This window comes from Narcine bancroftii, chromosome 9 (assembly GCF_036971445.1).
Source record: "Narcine bancroftii isolate sNarBan1 chromosome 9, sNarBan1.hap1, whole genome shotgun sequence".
Lineage (NCBI taxonomy): Eukaryota > Metazoa > Chordata > Chondrichthyes > Torpediniformes > Narcinidae > Narcine > Narcine bancroftii.
In genome coordinates this window covers 36,173,838-36,197,405 of record NC_091477.1, presented here as the reverse complement: position 1 = coordinate 36,197,405, position 23,568 = coordinate 36,173,838, and the positions used below count along the sequence as shown (strand labels likewise).

General features: G+C 41.5%; 1 protein-coding gene and 1 non-coding gene across 4 annotated transcripts in view; both read left to right on the top strand.

Annotated features, from left to right (window-relative positions):
- Positions 1-23,568, top strand: part of stk10 (serine/threonine kinase 10) — a 151,058-nt gene that overhangs the window by 30,685 nt on the left and 96,805 nt on the right. For 2 of the 3 annotated variants that reach the window (XM_069898792.1, XM_069898791.1), the window contains exon 1: positions 17,104-17,624. The exons of the other annotated variant lie outside the window; for it this stretch is intronic. In XM_069898792.1, the coding sequence (XP_069754893.1) occupies positions 17,469-17,624 (156 nt within the window). In that variant the 5' untranslated portion in view covers positions 17,104-17,468. Of the gene's footprint in view, positions 1-17,103; positions 17,625-23,568 lie in introns of those variants that run through there. 3 annotated transcript variants of the gene reach the window in all.
- On the top strand, positions 1,178-1,294 carry LOC138743743 (U12 minor spliceosomal RNA). The gene has a single exon (XR_011345047.1). It is a non-coding gene; the product is annotated as a U12 minor spliceosomal RNA (small nuclear RNA).

The window sequence follows — 23,568 nt, the reverse complement described above, 5'->3', positions numbered from 1 at the left end:
AATTTCTGCTAAAACACTGCGCAATTTTTTTTTATAGACAGTCATTTTGATACCACCCCCTCTGATAGTGTCACCCGGTGTGGTCTGCTCCCCCTAGTGACACCAGTATGACTCAGTCAGTTCCTGACTGAATTGTTGGTGCTTATTTGCTCAAGGTCTTTGTGTCAGTGTTCTTGTACTGAGTGTGCTGCAGCTTTTGTTCTTGGTTGCAGTTTGCCTCTTTTACATACTATAAGGAATGGCCATTAAATTACCATGTCTGCTATCAATCATTATGTTAGGTCGTCTTGAAGCAAACTAATCTCCATTAGCATCTGGCACATTACTCTCTAGCAACTCTGAAAAACACAGAAGCACCAAATGTTGGTTGTCTCTGAGCAGAACCACGAACTAACCTGCAAGTACTGGATGATCCCATCTATTTCTGTGGCGTCTTTCTCCTCATGCTTCAGGTTCTGGCATAATTTTGGTTAACCTTCCTCACTCTGCCTTGGCTCTCCACCATCTTGATTCTCCTCTAACTTTGCGAGATTAACTACAATTCCCATATCCTCTCTCTTTCCCATTTAAGATCTAAACTGTGATCTGAGGCTCACATCCCAGACTGGTCCCAAAACACTTAACCCCATCCTCACTTCCATCTACCAAATAGTCCCATACCAACTGAGGACTATTTCCAACCTGAAACCCAATAAATGTGCCATTCAGCACCCAAATGTAGTCCTGGATTTGATTCACACTTTCATTCCAACATTCCACGAAGGTGCTAAGAATTTTATCTCACTACAAATTTCTATATTTGATATATTACAAACTTGAGGGGAGCTAAAATGTATACAAAGAATGGCATGAGAACTTTGGTCAATTTTGGTTTAAAGTATGGCTTAAATTCTCGATACTGGCTCAAATCCAGAGCTGGAAAAGACTTCCAGAACAATCATCATTTTCTTTTTGCATATGGAAATTAGTGTGGAATAAAACAATATTCCAGATGTATACATTTCAGCTCCCCGTAACAAAAAAAATTGCGCTAATATAAAATTCATGGTCACAGAAATAAAAGTGGATAGGAGTCCATTATTTATCTACTAATCTGGACCTATCTCCTTTAATTTTTGACCCTGTTTCTTTTGCCTCACTCCAATACCTGTATATGCTTTCTTTGCATATATCTTAAATGCCTTAAGCTAATGAGTAAGGAAAATACTAGTTTGGGGTGACGTCCGGGTCCTCGGTGTTTCGTGCGAGATAAATTTTTGTGCGGGTAAAGGTCGCCCTAGTGGTGACCCGCCAAAGGACAGCATGGTTGGCGTAGTGGTTAGTGCAATGCCTTTACAGTGCCAATGATTGGGACTGGACCAAGGTTGAATCCCACGCTGTATGTAAGGAGTTTGTACGTTCTCCCCACGTCTGCGTGGATTTTCTCCAGGGGCTCTGGTTTCCTCCCACCCTTCAAAAACATACTGAGATGGGGCGTAATTTGGACGGCATGGACTCGTAGGGGCGAATTGGCCTGTTACAGTGCTGCATGTCTAAATTTAAAAAAAAAATAAGATCTATCCTATGCATTTTCTTAAATAATATCTTATCATCCCAATAGGCCTTTTCACACTGCCGCGTACACATGAGTTAACCCTCCAAATTGGAGGGTCAAATCACAGGAATTGTGTTAAAAGAAAGAACTGGGCAGGGCGAGTCAATTTCAACTGGGCTCGCAACTCTACTCAAAGCAGAGTTAAGCAGCCGGTCAAGTAAACTCATTAATTGCCTTCTGGTGGTGTGAAATGGCAACCAGTCCTATCAAGTACAATTAGTGACATTAGTGCCTACGTGCATCAGTCAGTCTGGTAGGTAAATTTCACAGCATGGCCAGCTGCATTCTGACAGCCCCCCGACCCACTGCCTGACAGGCCCCAATCTGCTGCCTGACCTCCACTGCCTAAGTCCTGCTCTAACAACCTGTGCTCTGACAGCCCCCGCCCCATTGTCTGAGCCCCTCTCTGACAGCCCTCTAACCTGCTGCCTGAGCTCCACTGCCTGAGTGGGGGAGGGACCCAACATGAGGAACTGCTCAGCCGAGGTGCTTTGGGCATGCCTAGGCACCGACGCCACGGCAACTGGACATTCTGAGTGAGGCAGCCCAGGGCGAATAATTGATGAGTATTTAGAAGACCTTCCATCGAAAAATGACAAAAAAAGTATTTTTTGTTAAGTGTACAGATGTTGTTAACATTTCATCAATAAACATTTGACAAATTCATCTGATTGTGGTTTTGTGTTTATGAAGATCATAATACCTAAAGCTCTGTCAGCTGTGAAATGACACTGTGCAGTCAGCTGGCTGTCAGAATGCTGTACGTAATTCTTCACTCGCAACATCACCGCTGGAGATAGGAACCTTCTTAAAATTCCAAATAGCAGAATTACCTGCAAATAATGGTGCAGTGTGAAACACTGCTGGGTTCAGCTTGCCCTGCAATTTTTTTCCTGTAACCTAGGCAGGTCGGCATTGAGAAAAGGGCTAATGACTCAATGGGGAGAACAACCCTTCTTTCTCTTTGTTCTTCTCATTCTTTAAACTGAAAGTTTAGAAAGTTGTTAATATTAACCACATTTTTTTGCTTGTGATAGGAAAATGCTAGGTGTAGCTGGTTATACAACATGACAAGCATTCAGTTTGGTAATGAAGATTGTATTGAATAGTCCCTGTGTCACAATCTAAGTTATTGAAGTACACCAAACAGTTACAGCTTGTTGTAAATTGAGACAAAATGCTGGATTTCTTGACTATGGTTTATTATCCTTCAATCAAACTTGGCCTTACTTTGATTATCTATTTAGGTAATCACAAATGTTTTGAAAAAGTTTTCCCCACATGTGAAAGAACATTTGTTTAATGCAGTCAAGTTTCTAATGTTAGGGCTGCTAATCACAGAGAAAGAATTGTCTTGGGTTCATAATTATATGCTTTTCTATTCCTGGTTATCGACCTCTGTCTCCTCTTGTTACTTACACTATCAGCTGGTGAAGTCTGTTAAAAAATAACTTTCTTGCTGAGGCCATGTGATTATGCCAAGCTGACAGAAAGAGAGTGTCAAATTCCTGATCTCGTTCATACCACCATGTATGGTGTATTGGCAAAATATGCTTTCGTGGCAAATAGTAAATTAAAACCAAGTTCTTTCTGGATATGGCTCATTTTACTTTGTCAGGTATATGTTAGCCCAGAATTTTGTGGAGGCTTGTATTAGAAATAGTAAATCTATGAAATATAGCCCAAGTTAACTTATTTAAAGATTACATGAAATGTTATTGTAAAGTCTATGATGGTATTGCACCATGCCAAATTTCTCATGGCTCGTGCAGCAATCCTTCCAAAACCCTTGCCAACAACGAAAAGTTCATTATCATAGTCAAACAGCAAGGAAACAGGCCATTTCAGCCCACGAGTCTATGTCACCCAATTTCCACCCCATTAAACTACCTCCGGTACGTCAACTAAATAATTCACCATAAATATTCTACAAAAGCAAAGTAAATATTTTACAGTTGGTACATTGAGGCTAAACTAAAGATATGGTGGAGCCGATGTCTAATTTCTTATTCAAGCAGGAGTTTCTCAAACACATTTCCAATGACTGACTATCATATTTATAATCAGCTTTACTGATTGGATTTCAGTGGTTAGGATTTCAGCGGTTAGATTTCCATCTGTTGGTAGAAATCATGGAAAACTTTGTAGACATTCTATTCTGATTTATATTCACCCTCCCAAGATTGTTATGGATGAATTAATTGTAAATTGTTAATGACAATAAATTGTTTAACATACCAGGCTCAGCAACCAATAATTTTATTTCCATTCTATGGAGTCATAAAGTGACACAGAACTGAAATAGGCCTTTAAGCCCATTTTGTCCATCTAGAGTTCTACACCTTTGTGCCTATGACCCAAGGATTTTCTTCATGCTGCCAAGTTGGCAAAAAGCACTGGTTTCCCGGACAGTAATTAAAAAAAAAAATCTCCAAAATATCAGCACAATGTTGTCCGATTCTTGATTACATAGGGTGATCAGTGACAGCAAACATGCTCTTTATCAACTACTGTTTGATATTCAACACCCTCACCCCCTCAAAAATTTATTGGCAAACTCCCAGACCTGGGACTCAACCACTGTGTAATTGGCTCCTGGATTTCCTCAACTCTAGACCACAATCAGTGAGGATTAGTAAGAACATCTCCTCCACAATCTCCATCAGTACAGAGCACCACAGGACTGCATTCTTAGCCCCCTGGTCTACTCACTCTACATCTATGATTGTGGCACAAGACAACAACAAACCATCTGCAAATTCACTGACGATACCATGGTAGTGGGTTGTATAAAAAGGGTCGATGACTCAGCATACAGAAGGGAAGATTAAAAACTTGGCTGAATGGTGCACCAGCAACAACCTCGCACTCAATGTCACCAAAACTAAGGTGCAAATTGTTGACTTCAGGAAGGGAAAACCAGAGATATATGATCCAGTGATGGAGAGAGTGAGCAAATTTAAGTTCTTGGAGTCACCATCTTGGATGACCTTTCCTGGACCCAGCACACTAGCATCATGAAGAAAGCACGTCAGTGCCTCTATTTCCTCAGGAGTTTGCAGAGGTTTGGTATAACAATGGAAACCCTGGCAAATTTCTACAGATGTGTGGTGGAAAGTCTGCTGACCGGCTGCATCATGGTCAAGTATGGGGATCCCATACCCCTGTGTGTAAAGCCCTGCAAAAGATAGTGGACACAGCCCAGGACATCACAGGCAAAACCCTCCCCACCATCGAGAACATCTACAGGGAATGGTGCCATCGAAGAGCAACAGCAATCATCAGGGATGCACACCACTCAGTATATGCTCTGTTCTCGCTGCTACCATCAGGAAAGAGGTGTAGGTGCCACAAGACTCACACCAACAGGTTCAGGAATAGCAACTACCCCTTCACCATCAGACTGCTCAAACACAAACTCAATCAGGGACCCATTTAAGGATTCTTACTTTAGCATTTTAATCTTTTTTCTCTTTGCGTTGCACTATCAGTTTGTTTACATTTCTTTATTTGTACTTTGAGTACAATTTCATTTGCACTACCAATAAGTGGTAATTCTGCCTTGCCCAGAGGAAAAAGAATCTCAGGGTTTTATGTGATGTCATGTATGTACTCTAACAATAAATCTGAAATCTGAATCAGCATCATTCAACTGGAAAAGGGAAAACTGGTGCTGCATTATCATAAATTTACATAAACAAATAAATAGAATTGGAAAATCAATTTGAAAATTTAAATTGGGTGGTTATCATGAATACAAAATAGAAAATAGCATGCAAAATTGTCACTTAAAGATGGAACATAGTGTATTGGACAGGAACCAGTCTTTTGGCATTTATGTCTGGGCCAACCAAAGTGTCAATTCAAGATAATTCCATATGGCTGCACATGATCCATGCCTTCAACATGGAGAAATGCAGGTGAAGGATATTTTAACACGCTCTTTGAAAAGTTAATGATTAAATGGAATCAAGAAGCAGAGGAATCAAGGAATCCTTAAAAGTAATGAAAGACAACAGGATGATGAAATGTCATGGTTCATTTTTGGAGCAATAAGATTTGAAAGAAAAGTTATGCTAAATATGTAGAATCTTGGTTAAACCACAGCTGAAATATTGTTAATTCCTCTGATCTCCAAATAATGAAAAAGACATTATGGTAATGACAAAGGTCCAAAAAGGATTTACATGAAGAACACCAACATTGAGAGGTTCTGTTCATCAGGAAAAGTTCACATCAAAACATGCAAAGGTAAGGGCTAATTGTTTTATGTAAGATGTTGAGGGCAAGAAACAGGGAGCAGAAATTGGGCGGGAAACTGGACATGAGAAACTAAGGATGGGAAATGGGGCAAGAAACTGGGTGTAGGAAACCGGATGGGAAATGAGGTGGGAAACTAGAAGTGGAAAACAAGGGAAGGAAATGTGGGAAATGGGGACCAGAAACAGTGGATGGGAAATGAGTGCGAAAAACTGGGGGTGAGAAATGGGGCAGGAAATAGGAGGTGAATAAATGGGGAAAGGAAACAAGGGGCTGGGAAAGGTGCTCTGATAAAAGATGATTGGACATGTTGGCCGTTTCCTTCTCCACAAATGCTGCCTGCCTGATGAGCATCTCCTGCATCTTCTGTTTTTATTTCAGATTCCAGTTCAACAGATTTTTTAAATTGTCTTTGGAGCATTACATTTTTATGTAATTTTAAATGTAGATAATGTTTCCATTCATGGGGTGGTGGGCAGGGACTTCAAAAGAACCTTACTTAACTTAAGTGATTAAAGTAGGGACATGCTATTGCAAAGACAAACCAAAGTAACTGGCATAGCAATCCTGATTAACACAGATTAAGGATATTTTTGTAGTTAAGAGGAAGCCAAATGGGAAAGGAAAACAATATATATGTAAAGAAGAACAGAGAAACAAAGAAGCTGCAGAAATGTATCTAATTTTCAGTAACTCCACCTTCTTCTTCATGGATTACCTCTCTACCATCTCTCCACCTGTCATACCCACTGGCCTATATGTTGTTACCTCTGGGCCCCTCCCATCTATTCTATCCTCCTTTATGTATGTAACATCACCTCTGCTATCTTAGGCTTGAGAGAGTTCAGACCTGAAATGTTAACTGATCATTTCTACCCATAGATGCTGTCTGACCCACTGACCATGTCCAGAAATTATTTGTTTGAGAAATAAATAAAGATTAGTTAATAAAGCTAACTAAGAATCAGCAGCAGAATTTACTCTCATAAATAAGTCACAAAATTTGGTATTTTGTGCCACTAAGTGCTCGTCTTTAGGCTCCTGTACTACTTCTTCGATGGTACCAGAGTGAAGAGGGTGTAGCCTGGGTGGTGGGGTTCTTTGAGGATAGAGGCTGCTTTTTTAAGACGTGACCTCATGTAGATGTTTTTGATGGAGTGAAGTCTGGTGCCTGTGATGTTGCAGGCTGAGTTAACAACCCTCTGGAGTTTATTCTTGTCCTGAGAGTTGGCGCCTTCATACCAGACAGTGATGCAACCAGTCAGAATGCTCTCCACAGTAAGTTTACGAGAGTCTTCGGTGACATACCACATCTCCTCAAACACCTCACAAAGTATAGCTGCTGGTGGGCCTTCTTTGTGATTGTTTCAACATGGAGAAATTAAGTTGTAGGTTTGTGTGGATTAGTAACACTAATATAGACTTGTTGAAGCAAATGGCTGACTTACCATATTTGATGACATATAGGACCCCCCCATTTTTTTCCCAGAAAAAATCATCTCGGGTCTGATACGCGAGGGTGACATTTTGGTGCCACCATTTTGGGCACCAAAATACAAAGCACTCAAACTACTCACCCAGCTTCAAGAAGTCCGCAGAGGTCCTGTGGCTGTCCAGAAAGTGGGCCTGCAGCTTCATGGACCACCTTCCTTCTCTTGATCTGTGCTTTCTGGAGCAGCCGCCTCCGCTCACTTGCCCCATGAGAAGTGCGAAAATGGCTGCTCCCACCAGCAGAACAACAGCTGTGTTTGTAGTACATGCCACTGGTGCAATCAATCACTTGCTTTGAGGTGAGCGCTAGGCCTCGATGATTAGGCTCTATGCTGAGCCTTTGTTCAATGAGAACGGCCCCCCCCAAGTAAATTGAATGAGCACTTCACACACGCACATGCCACCTACAAGGGGGTTTACAGGAGGAACCCATTTGCCAACTTACCGGGTACCCGAACATACACTAAAATAAATATTTCCTAAAATTTCATGGTAAAAATGGTGGGGGGAGGTCCTATATGTCATCAAATAGGGTACCTATTTTACATTTTACCTAATAGTAGACATAAGTGGTTTCTATGACCCATTTTACTCTTAATTGGTGTGTGAACGACCTATGTTTAAAGCTGGGTCAGGAGCCGATGCGTTTTGCATCGGCTCCGATACCATCTACCTTGCCAGGTAATTACCGGGATGAAAATAACCTCCCATCTCCATGTTAGATATGTTCACACAGGTAAGTGAAGCAGTTAAAAGATGGTTAATTCCCCTCTTTCAATGACAGTGTAAAAGGGGTAATCTCCCTCCATGGGGCTCTGTGCAAAGGGATGTCTTGTAGTGTCTGTGTTATAAAGTTTCTGTGCATTCACATTCCTGCAGGCTTGAAGAGTAATTGACAAAATATTCATTGATTGAGTTTGAGAACGATCCTTTAACACTGGCATGAAAACTCAAGCACTTTGCAGGTTAATGGAAAACACTCAAGTGTTCATGCTTCCTCTAAAGAAAAGACAAGTAACAGGCAATCATATTTGGTCTACAGTTGGAAAAAAAGCAGGTAATTGCTCTTCACCATTTAATGCGTTAGTCCCAGATCAAAGCAGCAGCACTTCACACACACCTACCTAATATTTTATAAACAGATGAGGTTGATCAAGCTTGGAGAGTTTTTTTTAAAAAAACATAGTGAATAAGGTTTTGAAAAACACATTTAGTTTGACACAAAACATGTTTCATCTTGTTGGTTGATTCTAGTTATAAAAATGTCTAGCACAAATTTATTGGATTAGTAATCCAGAAATAATCAACATAGCTTGGGTCAGTAACTTATGAAACATTACAGAAAGATTAACTCACATCCACAGAAATAGCTGGGAGCAGACATAAACAGATGTTTCAACAGTATTCAGTAAAATACTTTTTTTCACCAGCCAACACAAAACAGGTTATAACTATGGAAACAGATATATACAGTATTTGTCTGACAAATACTGTATTTTCATTCCCTCTGGCTGCTTTAATGTATTCTTTCAAAGATTATAGAGAGTGCATTGCGAGAGATGAAAGGCACATCTTACAACTTCCTTAATAAGTCACAAATCCAGCAACATGGTACGAGCCTGACTCATAGCTCTTTTGAGACAACAAAGGTGAAGTGTATAGCTTTTGATATCCTTCATAGCCTGTTAAAACGTGCTGCTTTGGTTGTGACTTTGAAACCTCAGCAGCTCTCTCATTATTATTCTTTACACTTGGGCTTCTTAAATTGTTATTCCAATGCTCCCTCTGAGCTTTTTTTTCTTGATCTGCCAATGCGATGGCACCCATCTTAAATTCGATACTCACTCACTTCAGTTAAATTCCCTCTAATTTGCAGCTCTTTGTTTCTACTTACTCCAATTTTCCAGTTTCTTACAATTTCTGTTTTATTTTTAATATCTTAAGGGAAGTGCTAAAGATAAATCAAGTACTTTTTTTTGTGGAGCTTCCAGCAACAGGAGTGCACCAGTTGATTACAGGAGCCAATGCCAACTCATCCTTACCTCCAACTTAGCTTACATTTGCCACCTATTAAAATGTGTTACTAACACATGACTGGTTTTAGTGTGCCCAAATGTTGCCCAAAAATAATGAGGCTAAATTTGGTTCGTACACTTAATCTGCATGCTATACGAGCTGCTGCCTGTATAGAATAGTGTATTATTTTAGGTACATATTTCGGAATGGTTTATTAATTATGAAATTGTACCTAACCTTGGAATTACAAACTCTGTACAGGAAATGACTGATTCATCAGCTAGTTACAAAATAAATTATGATTTAATGTTGCTATAGTTGCTTATATCATGCTATAGTGTTAACATATTTTTCCTTTAAATTCAAATTTAGGAGCTGAAATGTTCATCAAAGTTCAAAGTTCAAATTTATTGCCAGAGTACATATTGTACATGGCATCACATACAACCCTAAGATTCTTTTATCTGCAGGCCAGGCAGGATTTCTATTAATTGGCAGGATAAACCTAAGTCAAGAAAAAGATACGTATATAAAAGAAAGGTGTAACCAAAACAGGAAATGTTAACAAACTGTGCAATACAGAAAAAAATATTCAGTAATAAATAATGTACAAAGTAAGAGTCCACAAACAAGTCTCTGATTTAATCTGTTATTTAGGAGTCTGATAGTTCATTCATTTTAATTTTAAACTTTAATTCACAGAAATTAAAGTTAAATTTATACTTTACCCAGTGGTTCTCAACCTTTTCCTTTCACTCACATATCACTTTAAGTAATCCCTATGCCATAAGTGCTCTATGATTAGTAAAGGATTGCTTAAGGTGGACTATGAGTGGGAAGGGAAGGCTGAGAACCACTGCTCTAGACCCAATTGTTACTGAAATATTTGGCTTCAGAAAAATGATCATTGGTCAGTTTCCTTTGGAGTTATGAAACCATTCACATAACGAGTCAATGAGGTACGATTAAAACAGTAGTTTTCAAACTTTTTCATTCCAACCACATACCACTTTAAGCAATCCCTTACTAATCACAGAGCACCTATGGCATAGGGATTACTTAAAGTGGTATGTGAGTGGAAAGTAAAAGGTTGAGAACCACGGCTTTAGCCCGACAAAATAAATACCAAAGCTTAAATCTTGAAAGAACAAAGAGATGTCAAAGGGATTCAGTGGGTCAGACAGCATCCATGGACAGAAATGTCCATCAACACTTAAAATTGGAACCCTTTATCGAGACTCCAGCTTCAAATTGTTCACTTTAAATTAGCTTGCCTATCATCGAAATTACATTTTGTTTTCTCTATTTCAATTGCTAATTGAAATATCAGTGCTAAATTTGCAATTGTTAAAATGTATTAATTCAGGAAATATTAGAATGTTCACAACACGATCAGATGTCGCCAGCCATTGTTATACATTGAGTGAGTGAGCGAAAGATGAAAATAAATGAAGAAAACAGAAAATGAAAACAAAGTGCTCGGCCTATTCATAACCTCAAGGCATTGCAATGCACTTTAAAACCAATTAAATGATTGAGAAAAGCTATCATGGGGGTTATATGGGGAAGTACAGTGCAGTCAATGTTCTCACAATAAAAGAGGAAGTCTCTGAAGTAAACAATTGCCCACAAGAAGAAACAAGATCATGAAAAAATGCGGAGAAACAAAGCTAAATAAGGATTATTTTGAACTTCATCAGGAAGTAGGAGGAAGAAAAGTGATTCTTATGCCAGGGGATGAATGATTTTGCAGATTAATTATTCTAACGAGGGTATTGCTGATTTGACATTTGTCATGAAGGATTTCCTTTTGCGTGAAAAATTAGATTGAGTTGATTTGAACTACTTGTGCAATGTTCTATATTTCCTTTATCATTTTTGACCTTGTAGGCTTTTAAATCTCCAGTCTTCATAGTTCATGGCTGCTTGGAAGGCAGTTTTGGAGTTGATGTGAATTTCTGGTTTCCACCCCCATCTGCCATGAATAACGGAATCTCAGTATCCACAAGCATTTAAACACGAGTTGCTTTGCTTCCTTCCTTGGGAAAGACGGGTGAGCCACTTCTACCTACAAAGAGAAAGAAAAGTAAGGTGAAAGCTGCCAGATAGTTGTATAACATAGGGTAAAAGTATGAAGTTCTAAAGATACTAAAATGAAAGAAGAGATTTTAGAATTACACTATTATTGAATAATGCAGGAGGATTTTATATACTGCTCCTTCAAAGAGCAGTAGAATTAATCCCTTTTCTGGCTTGCCACTCAAATTCCTACCATTTATGGTTTTTACACAGCAACCATGCATTTCCTTCAATTTGTTCCACTTACATAGTTAGAAACCAATGTTTCACTGGGTAGAAAACTAGAAGATTTTAAAAATCTTTGGAATATACTGGTGGATCTTGAAAAATTTGCAGTTTTGAGGAGTGTCAGAGTTCAGCATGTTTTTTTTTCTCAAATCAGTACCTGCTTCTTGTTGTTTTTCTTCCACAGCCTTCTAGTTTTCTACCCAGTGAAACATTGGTTTCTAACTATGTAAGTGGAACAAATTGAAGGAAATGCATGGTTGCTTGCTGAAATAGCTAAACATTTTATTTAATTGTAAATAACTCAAGAGAATCCAGAAGATAAGTAAAATATGAGTTTCCATTTACACAGAACCTTTAAAATATCCAAACAATTTGATGCAATTCACTTAGACATCATTGAACATTTTTAATATATTTTTATTGGGATACAGGGGTCAATGGCTAGACCAGCATTTATTGCCCATTGCTCAAAATCTGTGAGAAAGGACTGTTCATCCACCTTCTGAAACTGCTACTGTCCCACTATCAATACTGATGGAATTCCCACAGTACAATAGAGTAGGAGTTTCTGAAATTAGACAGGCAACATTAAAGAACTAGCAATATATTTCAGGTCAGGGCTGTATGTAGAGCACATTTGCCATATCTGAATCTGATACCAAGATCAATGCCTGGTGGCCTATCTGTGGTTTTATCCAAGTTCAGTTTCAACAAAATGCTTGTGATTGAAATTAATAACTGGCTTGACCATTACAGGTAATTGCTGGAGTCACATATGATGATAAGAATTTTCCCCTTTCTGGGGATTCCCTTCAAGAAATGAAGTGGATGGGGTTTTAAAAGTGATCACATAATTTTGTGGTTATTGTTGAAAGGATTATCATTCAACTCAATCACAATTCCACAGCTATTGTAATTGACTTTGAACTCACATCCCTCGATTGTTGGTGCAGGTCTCTGTTTTATTAAGTTGGTGAGTTAACCCTGTGTTGCCACTTCGTTGAATCATGTAAGCAGGTTATGATGGTAAGTTACCCAAAGCTTGTAAAAGAGTTATGTTTTATAGAAGGAAAGGGAGAAAGATGGAAGATGTTTAGATATGGGATTCGAAAACTTATGGACAGAAGTATAGCTGTCAAAGGTAGAACAAGTGAAGTTGGAGAGGTTAAATGAATTAAATTTGTCGAAGTGGAAGTATCTTGAAGAATTTGGAAGTATTTGAAAACAAAGATAAAAAAATATTAAAATTAAGAACTTACTTGGTTGGAGTAAATGGATGTGAAACAAGGTTAGTGGGGATGGCAACTGGATGTGAGTATGAACTGCAGAGTGAACAAAGGACTTATGAGAGCATCTGCATCTTTGAACTGAGCCAGAGGGTAGATTGGAAAATAAAACAAAGATGATGTAACATGGTCTGAATGTGGAGTTAGATATAACAGGATATGAACAGTCTGTTTCAGTGTCAGGGAGGGTTGAATTAGAATATAGAAACAGAGTTAATGATGGGGTGAAGTTAATGCTTTCCAGCTTTTTAATTGAACAAAACATCTGTTCCCCCAATGTTGGACAATTTAGAGAGAGCAGTGAGGTTGTGGAAACTAGTTTTTATCTAAAGAAGGATTGTTGGAGAACACCTGAGATAATGGTGTAGGATCAGGAAGGGATTGGTAGGTGGTTATTCAGGCTGCAGCTGGGTGGATTGGAACGGAACCAGATGAGTGTCATCCCATCCAGTCTAACCACAGGGAAGAGCTATTGGGGCAGGATGGTACGGTCACCATGGCAGGAAAGAACGGCAGAGCTGCCAGAGCTGCTACAATTGCAGTGCTACCAGTGGTGTGGAGAGTGGGGAGTGGAGACACAGCGCTATTCCGAAGGGTTCAACTACCCTAGTCCTAATGCTGACTGTGGTGATATGTAATTACACCACTAGGTCACCAGGGGTCATCCCGGTGATCTTGTATATAAAGCAGTCCAGAGCTACAGTCTAGCCTTCGAGGTTTGTCTTGCAGAGAGACAAGATCTCTTAATGTTTTTTTTTCTTTGGCTTGGCTTCGCGGACGAAGATTTATGGAGGGGGTAAAAAAGTCCACGTCAGCTGCAGGCTCGTTTGTGGCTGACAAGTCCGATGCGGGACAGGCAGACACGATTGCAGCGGTTGCAAGGGAAAATTGGTGGGTTGGGGTTGGGTGTTGGGTTTTTCCTCCTTTGCCTTTTGTCAGTGAGGTGGGCTCTGCGGTCTTCTTCAAAGGAGGTTGCTGCCCGCCAAACTGTGAGGCGCCAAGATGCACGGTTTGAGGCGTTATCAGCCCACTGGCGGTGGTCAATGTGGCAGGCACCAAGAGATTTAGTTTATTAAATCTGTCTTATTAAAGCTGTCTTATACTCGCACTGCTGTTGTGGTTATTGTCAGTACACTGGCTCAGTACAGCCATAAGTGGCCTGTCAGAGGAGCAGCAGTATCTTTAAACTAAATTCCTGCAGCCACGGATGAGGTCTATGCCCAATAGAGCAGGGCAGCGGAATCTAGGGTGCAGCACATCGGCACAGGGCACTGGCGAGAAGGAGAAGCAGAGGAGACAACCCTACAGGATGGTGACCACGGCAACAGACCGGTGAGGTTCTCAGCAGTTGAGGGACCCACACAGGTCACGCACTGCTGAAGACTAGCTCATGGGAACCAGATTTTGGAGCTGGGATTTGAGAGGGTACTGAGGGCAAGAAGAGATCCCAGAGGGCCTCAGATGCTGAAGGCTTCCTGATCACATTGAAGGTTTGGATCTGGAGCTCGGGTTGCAGATGGATCATTTGCAGAAGCTGCAAGACTGCAGGAGGCGAATCCACTGAAGGGACTCTCTTTTACTTCTCTTTCTCTTACTGTAAGGGGTGCCAGGTGACACTAATGGTGGCTCTTTGTCTGCCCCATGGCAGGCAGAAAAAAATTTTGTGCAATATTACATGTTCTGGACTATTGCCTGACAATAAAGGAATATTCAATCCCTTGAATTTTCAGTCAAAGGTTGCAAAGAGTATTGAAGAAGAAAAACACAATTGATTACATGGCAAATACAGGTCTGTAGCGGCTCACCGGAGGCTTAATCGAACTAGTTCGGTGCGACGTCATGATGTCACAATGTGATGACATCATTTGGAATGTGCGGGATTTTAAAAAGCTGCGCGTGACTGTTAGAGTAAATGACTTGTACTAAACTTCGACTTGAATACGTCTGATCATTTTCTCACTCTTCATTTCGCACTGTGACGCTAAAGCTACATTGGTAACCCCAGTGGGCCCAATTGGATTTTGCACCCAACATGGACAACACGGCGGTTTCGCTCAAATTGTCTGTCTTTTGGACCACTCAACCTGAAGTTTGGTTCAGGAAGGCTAAGGCGCAGTTCCACCTTCACAAGGTAGAAATGAACGATATTAAATACTATTATGTGGTAATATTTCAGCAGACCAAAGACGCTCAAGTGAAAGCAACATTATTGGTCCATCCATAAATGGATGTACCAACGTGTCCAATCCAGCTGTAGACAGGGTCTTGGAAAAGTACACCAATGTACAATGGAAGCCTCTAGCATTTTTAATAGGCACCTTTGCCCTCCAGAAACAAAATATAGCACATTCAATAGGGAACTGCTGGCGCTATACCTAGAGGTCAGACACTTATGCTATTTTTTGGAAAGCAGAGACTTCATGGTTTTTACTGACCACCAACAGCTAACATTCACCTTTATGAAGCAATGCCATCTATTTTATGTATCTGAGTTTTCAACCAGGATTAAACTTATCTCCGGTAAGAGTAATGTGGTGGCTGATGCCCTCTGTTCAAGCAGTACATATCGTCTCTCTGGGTATAGATTACACAGCACTCTCCAAAGTTCAGTGCCCGGAAAATGAACTCCTGGCTCATAGAACTGCTGTCACGAGCCTGAAACTCAAGGATGTAGCCATTGGGCCGCAAGGTACTACTCTCCTGTGAGACATTTCCACAGGTCAGCCTCACCCTATCTCCCCTACTGCTTGGAAACTTTGCATTTCCGATGCCATTCAAGGACTGTCCCACCCCTCAATTCGAGTGGCGGTCCAGCTGATAGCCAACAAGTTTGTATGGCTTGAACTCAAAAAGCAGGTCACGTACTGGGCAAAGACATTCACGGACTGCCAATCTGCAAAAGTGCAAAGGCACATGAAGACGCCCCTTCAGCCTTCCCAGCCACTGCAGCGCAGATTTGACCATGTGCATGTCGACATTGTCAGCTCGCTTCTGGTGTCACAAGGGTCTAGGTACTTGTTAATGGTCCTCGACAGATTCACTAGGTGGCTGGAGGCGATACCTATGATGGACTCATCAACCGATTCATGCGCCAGAGCTTTCATTTCTGCCTGGGTATCTCAGTTCAGCCTCCCCACACATCACCTCCGACAGAGGCCCACAGTTTACCTTCACACTCTGGGATGTTTTGTCATGACTGTTGGGAATGCAGCTCCACATGACAGCCTACCAGCACATGAAGGCTGCACTGATGGTCCTCATCTAGATCCCTGATTTGGCATTCAAGCTGCCTTGGATCCTCCTGGGAATAAGAACAGCACTCAAGGAGGATCTCTACTCATCAATGCCAGAGTTGGTTTATGAGCCCCACTCATTGTACTTGGAAAGCTTGTGCCTACTGCACACGGACAGGAGGTTCCACTGACTGAAGTCTTAGGCAGACTGTGGGAGCGGCTTGGAAAACTGGCCCTATTTCCCACGTCAATGCATGGAACAATGTGAGTTTGTGTTTGTGCATTGAGGTGCACACGACCACCCTTACAGAGGCAGTATGAGGGGCTTTCAGAGTACTGCGAAATAATCGAACAACTTGTATACTGGATATTGGGGGTGGGCATCCAGAGACATTTACAATTGACCAAAAAGCTGCTTGAGGACTGTTTGAGGAAACAACTTTTACTGAACTTCGACTCAACTACATCTGATCATTTCCTCGTTCTTCACTTGGCACTGCGACGCAGTTGCTCCATCTTTGGGAGGAAATTGTGTTCAGAAATCAAGGTGGGAAAGGGTGATAAGAGTTGAGATGAGAAAAGCATAGATGGCATTATCGAGCGCATATTACAAATGAGGTAAAACTTATAAACTTTCCTTCCCCCCCAACAAGGACCAGAGGTCCCACCGCTGCACTGACTTATTCATTACGTTCGACCCCCAGCGACTGCAAACTTTCTTATGTTACTTTCTCTCCCTCGTGGGTTAACAAGAGCCAACAGCTGACGGTCGTCCCGCTCCGTGGGCGGAGCAAACCATGAATGGTGCCCATATTATCCAATCGGCAGCGAGGGTGGACGTCGTTGTTTGGAAGAAGGCGGAGAACAACCAATGAGAGGGAGGAACATGCGGACGGAGATTATAATAAGGGGTAGTTCTCCAGCGGAAGCGGGACAGGTGAACGGTGTGGGCGGAGATGCAGCGCAGTTGGCCAGTTGATGGTCTCTGAAGTTCACAGCCAGAAATGTCTTCTTAAAACCAAGTGGGCGCCCTTTGTTTGAAGGTTGAACTGTGCGAGGACAATTGAGAGGGGAATGGAAAGGGCAGCGTGAGCGGCGTGGAGCGGGGCAGCCCTGCGGGGAGCGGTGGGGAGCGGTGCAGCCCCCTGGGGAGCGGCTCATCTCCGCCGGGAGCGATCGGGGCTCGGACTGCCGGCTTCCGGCACCCCCACCCTCTCTCTCTCTCCCCTCCGTAGCCGGCCTCGACCCCCACCCTTCCTTCCGCGCTGGTGCTGGACGAGCATGGCGTTCGCCAACTTCAAGAGGATCTTGAGGCTTTCCACCTTCGAGAAGAAGAAATGCAAGCAGTACGAGCACGTTCGCCGGGACTTCAACCCCGAGGAAATCTGGGCGCTGATCGGGGAGCTGGGAGACGGCGCATTCGGCAAGGTTTACAAGGTATTGCAAAGGGACGGGTCTTTCCGTATGAACGTTCACCCCCCCCCCAACAAAAAGTCTGCAACCGGCGCTGTGAAGGTTAGTCAAGGCACAGAAGTGGTAGAGAAAACTTCGCTTCGTTGGGCGGGGGTGAGTGAGTGGAGTTTCGAGCCTCTCTCCACGATCTGGGATGGCCCCTCTTGAAGTTGCTTCGGCGCTGAAACTTCGGAGAAGTCATTGTTACAGCCTGTCTGTCTCATCAGCCGCTTTCACCACGTTGGCTTCCTTCCTTCCTTTCCCCTGTGACTGTCTCTCGGTGGTTTGGGGGGGGGGGGAGGAGGAGTCGGTGGTTGGGGGGGGGGGGGGGAGGAGATTTGTGCGATAGACTTGTGCTTGTGAAAGTTGCTCGTCTTAGAGAATGAGCTTTTTTTTTAACCCCCCCACCCCCCTTTCCATTACCGCCGGTGCCCGCGGAGCAGTCCGTTCTCTGTTGGTGTGCGGGCTTTCAGAAGGAGACGGGGATGGTTTTTCTTTGTGGAGGGGAATAAATACTTTATCGATTCTTTTCATGGTCCCGGTGATACGGGAGCGTCTTTAGAGGTTTCTGGCTGACGCACTTGTTTTACTTCGAAAATCAGACCCAGACTGACTTCTTAGTGTTTCGGCTCTCTTTGTATTTCGGGGAATTGCTCGCACATGGTCTCTTTTGGAACGTCGGCGCATCAGAGCCGAGGTGCTGTTAATTTCACTCTACTGCTCGTGGTCAAGGGAGCTGGCGGAGAGAGCAATACGATGCTGGAAAGCACCCTTCGGCCCTACTCGTTCGTGCTGACTAAATTGGCATTCTGATCTGGTTCTCTTGCTCTTTATTCCCCATCCTTCTCATCCCTTACATGTTGGGGGGGGGGGGGGGGAAAGAATGTCCTTTGAATATCGAGATCCCTTCCAGTTTCCTTTGGCATCTTGTTCTGGAAACACTGGCCATCTTCAGTCTTCTCACTTTGGATCCATGTCATCTAGAATCAGCTACCCTGCTGGAGGGGGTGGGGTGGGGGGGGGGGGGGGAGAAGAGAAGAAAGGCTGAGCATTCACTTTATCTATGCCCATCAAGCTCTTAAAGGCTATTGCCTCGAAGCCTGTCTGACTAACCACTCCTGATGACTGGAGCCTTCCATTTCCTGCAACACCCTGAAAATCTTCTGCACCCATTTGTCAGTTTTTTTTCGCTGTCAAGTTGATTTCTCTCCCCCCCCCCCCCCCCCCTGTCAGTTTACTGGAATTCCGACAAAACTAAGCATCAGGTGTTCTACGTTGGAGCGATGATTATCTTGTGACCACAAATATGGATATCAGGGATCTGATGTGTTATAACTGAGTTTAGGCTGCATTTTTTTTATCTTCATAATCATTTTGGTTGACAATTTAGTGCCAAATTGTTATCATTTTTTCCTCTCATTTATTCAGTTAGACAGGTTCCTGTCTGTCATGATTGAAGAGGATGGTAGGGCTGTGATCAGCAGACTTATCATTTGGCAAGTATCCACATGACCTGCTCAATGGAACCCAAGAAAAACTGAAAATTTGGTAGGTCTTGCACATCTATAGGAGGATAAACGGACTTGACGCTTCTGTGGACGAATCTTGTAGTGCCTTTCCAAATGTGCGTAAATCTGATCCGAAGTATTTTCGCCAACACTTTTCCCAACCTTTCTGAAATACCCTGGATTATTCTTTCTCTTCAACAAAGTTGTGGAATTGGCCACTCTCCAGGACCTCATTTGTTGGTGAGGATACGAATATCTCTGTCAAGGAATGTTGTCATTCATTGCTAGAGGGATCAAATTGTAGGAGGGTCTGCTGCAGTTGTATAGGGTATTCAGTGGATTGATTAGTGAAGTATTGTGTGCTTCTGGAATGCAATATTAAGTACACATTTAAACAAATACAAGGACAGGTGTCTTCACTTGGTGGGCCACTTTTGAGAGCCCATGGGAGTGTAGACCATCATCCTTGACCTTGAGGGAAAGCCACATCAGCAGCAGGGTATTAGTGAAACTGCACCTGGAGTGCATTGTTAGTTCTGGTGTCCTTGAGAGAGTGCAGAGGTTCCTCATGGTGATTCTGGAAATGAGGGGGTTACTTTAAAAGGTGGAGTAGCCTGAGATTATGCTCATTGGATGAGAATAATTTTACAGAAATGTATGACATAGAAACCTATCCATTTATATTGGCATATGATACCAGAACCAGGTGATAAAGCGCCAAGATTTGGGGGAATCTATTTAAAACATGATGACTGCTTCTCAGTTAATCTATGGAATTCGCTACCCAATAAAGTAGTTAGAGGCAGCCTTATTAAATGTATTTAAGACACAGATCTTTGAATAGTAAGGTTATAGGGAATGGGCAGGTATGTGGAGCTGAGAGGATGGCCAAATAAGCCATGATTTTATTGAATGGTGGAGAAGAGACAGCAGGCCAAATGCAGACCTCTAATTTCTTGTATAGGAATCAGCACTGATGGCCTGCTGTTGATTTCTGTTATAGGTAGGGGTTCGGTTCCATGACTCGTATCGTAAGGTGAAATTATCGTAAGTTACGGTCTACTTTTAACAGGTATTTTTCTGCCCTGCTCCTGGAAGGACCATGAGTTGGTACCTGGTAATTAGGGACAAGGGTGTCACTTCACAACCTATGTTGTGATTTGGAATGCATGCACAGATTGCTGTTGCTCTCTCTCTCCCTCTTCAATCTCTCCTTCCCCCCTCAGCGACGGCAATCTGCACGTGTTCCAAATCACCTTTTTAAAAAAAAATAGGGTCCAACAAAGCATGTTTCCTTGATGTCACTAGAAGAGCAGCACAAAATGATGGTGGAAAGGGACTGCATGCGCTGATTGGACAGAAGCATTTCTTTCAGAGAAGGAAAAACAACCACTTTGATCAGGTAGACTCCGACTTGCCTTTATTCGAAACCGATTCTGATAATCATAACTTTGAAATATCGCAAGTTGGAACATTAAGTCGTGTTGAGAGCCCAGAGGTCCCATAAACCCAGCAGCAATAGATGTTCACCAAGACAAATGGTTACTTAAAAATTGTTAATTATCTTTACACATGAAAACAATCACACTTTAACTTATCACTATTAACTTAACTAACCTAACTTAACCCCTTTCTAATTCTAAGCACACATGTATGTAATGTGTGTGTAAGTTCAGAAAAGTTCTTTGATTCGCAGTCCAATCTCACTTCTCATTCCTCTAAGTTCACTGGTTGCAGGCAATTCTTATACTGTGCACAGAATTTAATATTTATAAAGTTCACCAGGCTTTGATGCTTGAAAGGTAAATGGCTACCGCTCAGGAAGGTTCTTGTCGGTTTTCAGAGACATTTGTTGTACGCTGGGCAACCACAACTGATTCCTTTTTATTCAGCCGCTTCAGTGTCTTGCCAAAGAAACTAACCCCCTCAGGGTTCTCCAGATGATAACCTCTTTCTTTCAGGTCACCACAAAGTTCCTTTTTGTTTCTCTTATTTCAAGTGAAACATTAGACAGCCAACCCTCTCCTCTTGCATGAACGACAAGGTCTTTGACCAGGCTGAACTAAGCACTCACAACCTGTCTTCCAAATGGGGTTTTCCACAAGCTTGCCAGCTTCTCCTGCTGACTAAAATTGCAGAACTGATTTTTCTCTGAGAGAAAACCTGTTTTACTCTCTGCTTGCAAAACCACATGATCCTCCGAGAACAGCAAGTTCCACTCCAGACAGTCGTCGGCTCTGACAAGTTCTTTCATGTGTAAACAACAATCCATTTGTGAAGTTTCTTGGGCACGCTCCAAAGCTTTTGCAAAGACTCATTAGCAGAGCTCCAGTCTTAAATAAGATCTGTTTATATGTGACCTACACTAAAACCTGCCCCAATTCACCTCCCAAAAACATCTATATGCAATACAAACACAACATAATCTATCACAGTTGGGGTTTATCATTCAAGGAAATGTAGAACTTTGTTCTGCTCTTTTTTTCTTTGATTTTGCTGACTATTTCAGTTTCTCCTGCTCTTGATCTGAACCAGAAGGTTGCATCACCATGTTTTGTTAATTGTTATTCTTGCCATCATGTGGTCTGCTTTTTACCTTCCTTGGATTCTCTCATTCTCCACTTTAGTGGTTAAGTTAGTAATCAGAATCCAATTCAAGTCCTATAATTCTCACTGCAAAAATGCAACAATTCCCAGCAGCTTGGATCCAGTGAAGATTCCAGTTTCTCACTTATGTCCATATTCCATAGACTTTTATATAACAGGATCCTCGTTTGCATCCATCCCTTTTCCTGCATTTTTGCTTGTCACTTTCTAAACTAAGCAGGATAAGGTTTCTTTGGTCACGCCTTCCTAGGCTACTGTACAATATTCTATTTTTGTCATCTGGAAATGACAGTTATTAAGGAAAAGAACCACAGATTTCTAAGCCTTGCAGATACTCAATTGACAGAAATGGAAACATTGTTCAAATCATAGTTCACCTTTACTGAAAGGAGACGTCATTAGCCTTTTCAGACAGCTAAATTAGCATTTGTATTAACAGAAAGAAGTCTACTATTTACGTACTGATAAGCTGTTTGCCATTACTTATTTCCATTCAAGTAAATAGCTCACTGATATGCAATCAGTCAGAGAACTTGTATCCCATTCATTTAAATGAATGAAGAGAAACTAACTTTGTGTGTTAAAAGATTTGATTAACTTCAGACTAATAATCAGTCTTGGATAATTGGATCAAAATCAAATTTATACAGAACAAGGATGTTTGATATATATGGGAAGTAAAACTTCTAAACATTACCTCAAATAGGTAAAAACATGAAACTTAAACAGGATTATTTGTTAATGTGTAACAGACATCATTGATATAAATTTCATAAGAAAGAACCACAATGACAAATAGTAATAATGAACTGGAATAATATACCTCAAACAAATTCAAAGAGCTTGTTTATCACCTTCTGAGAAATATGCTGACAAAATATATCATTAATATTCTATCAACTCATTGTGATTTTTGAGGGTCCATATTGACAAAGGTGACTCTACCTGAATTTATTATTCACTCCTGCTATCGTAATTTATTAAACCTGTGTATTTTCTGTCTTGACAGTGCAGGCTGGCTATCCCTCTACAAACCTCTACTTTCAATGGATAACTTCCAGTGCTAAACCATTATTATCAGTAACGCCATCCTCTTATTTCTGTGCTCCAAAGATACGGTTCACTCTCCCATTCGTAGTAGTACACTCTTCTTCCTATGACACCTTCATGTTCAATGACAGATGCTACATTTATCATTTTGCTTCCTTTGCTCCTACTCTCCAGAGCCCACATGAAGTCGCAATTAATTTTGTACAACTTTCATTTGCTATTGAATGCAGTCTCCTCCTCAATAGGGAAACCAAAAATGGGTTGTTGATGGCTTTTCAGAACACCTCCACTCATTTCTTGCAACTTAATTATCCAACTCACTCTATTCTCCAGCTTCCTGCATTGTTTGTATGAAGCTCTTCTGACCAGCATCCTGAATTCCACATGATTACAGATATTCAGCTGCTCCAAGCTTCGCAGCTCTGATTTCTATTATTCATTGTTATTTCTTTTAAAATGTTTACCTGTTTGCTGGTAATTTCCAATACTTTTATTTCCTCCACCATTGAATGTGTTATTTATGTGCTTTTACCACCCTTTCACTTGGTTTAATCAATTCCTTCTGTCAAACCCCCACCCTCCACTTAGACCTTTTTGTTTTGCTCTCTGCCTCTACTTAATCTGCATTTTAAAATTTGTTTTCCCCCAATTTTGATGAAAGGCAGTTCCTCAAATGTTGACTTTTTCATCTTCACAGATGCTGACTGGTTTCTACATAACCAGCATTGTTTTATTTTGAAATGCTTTAATTCCTTTTTGTAGAT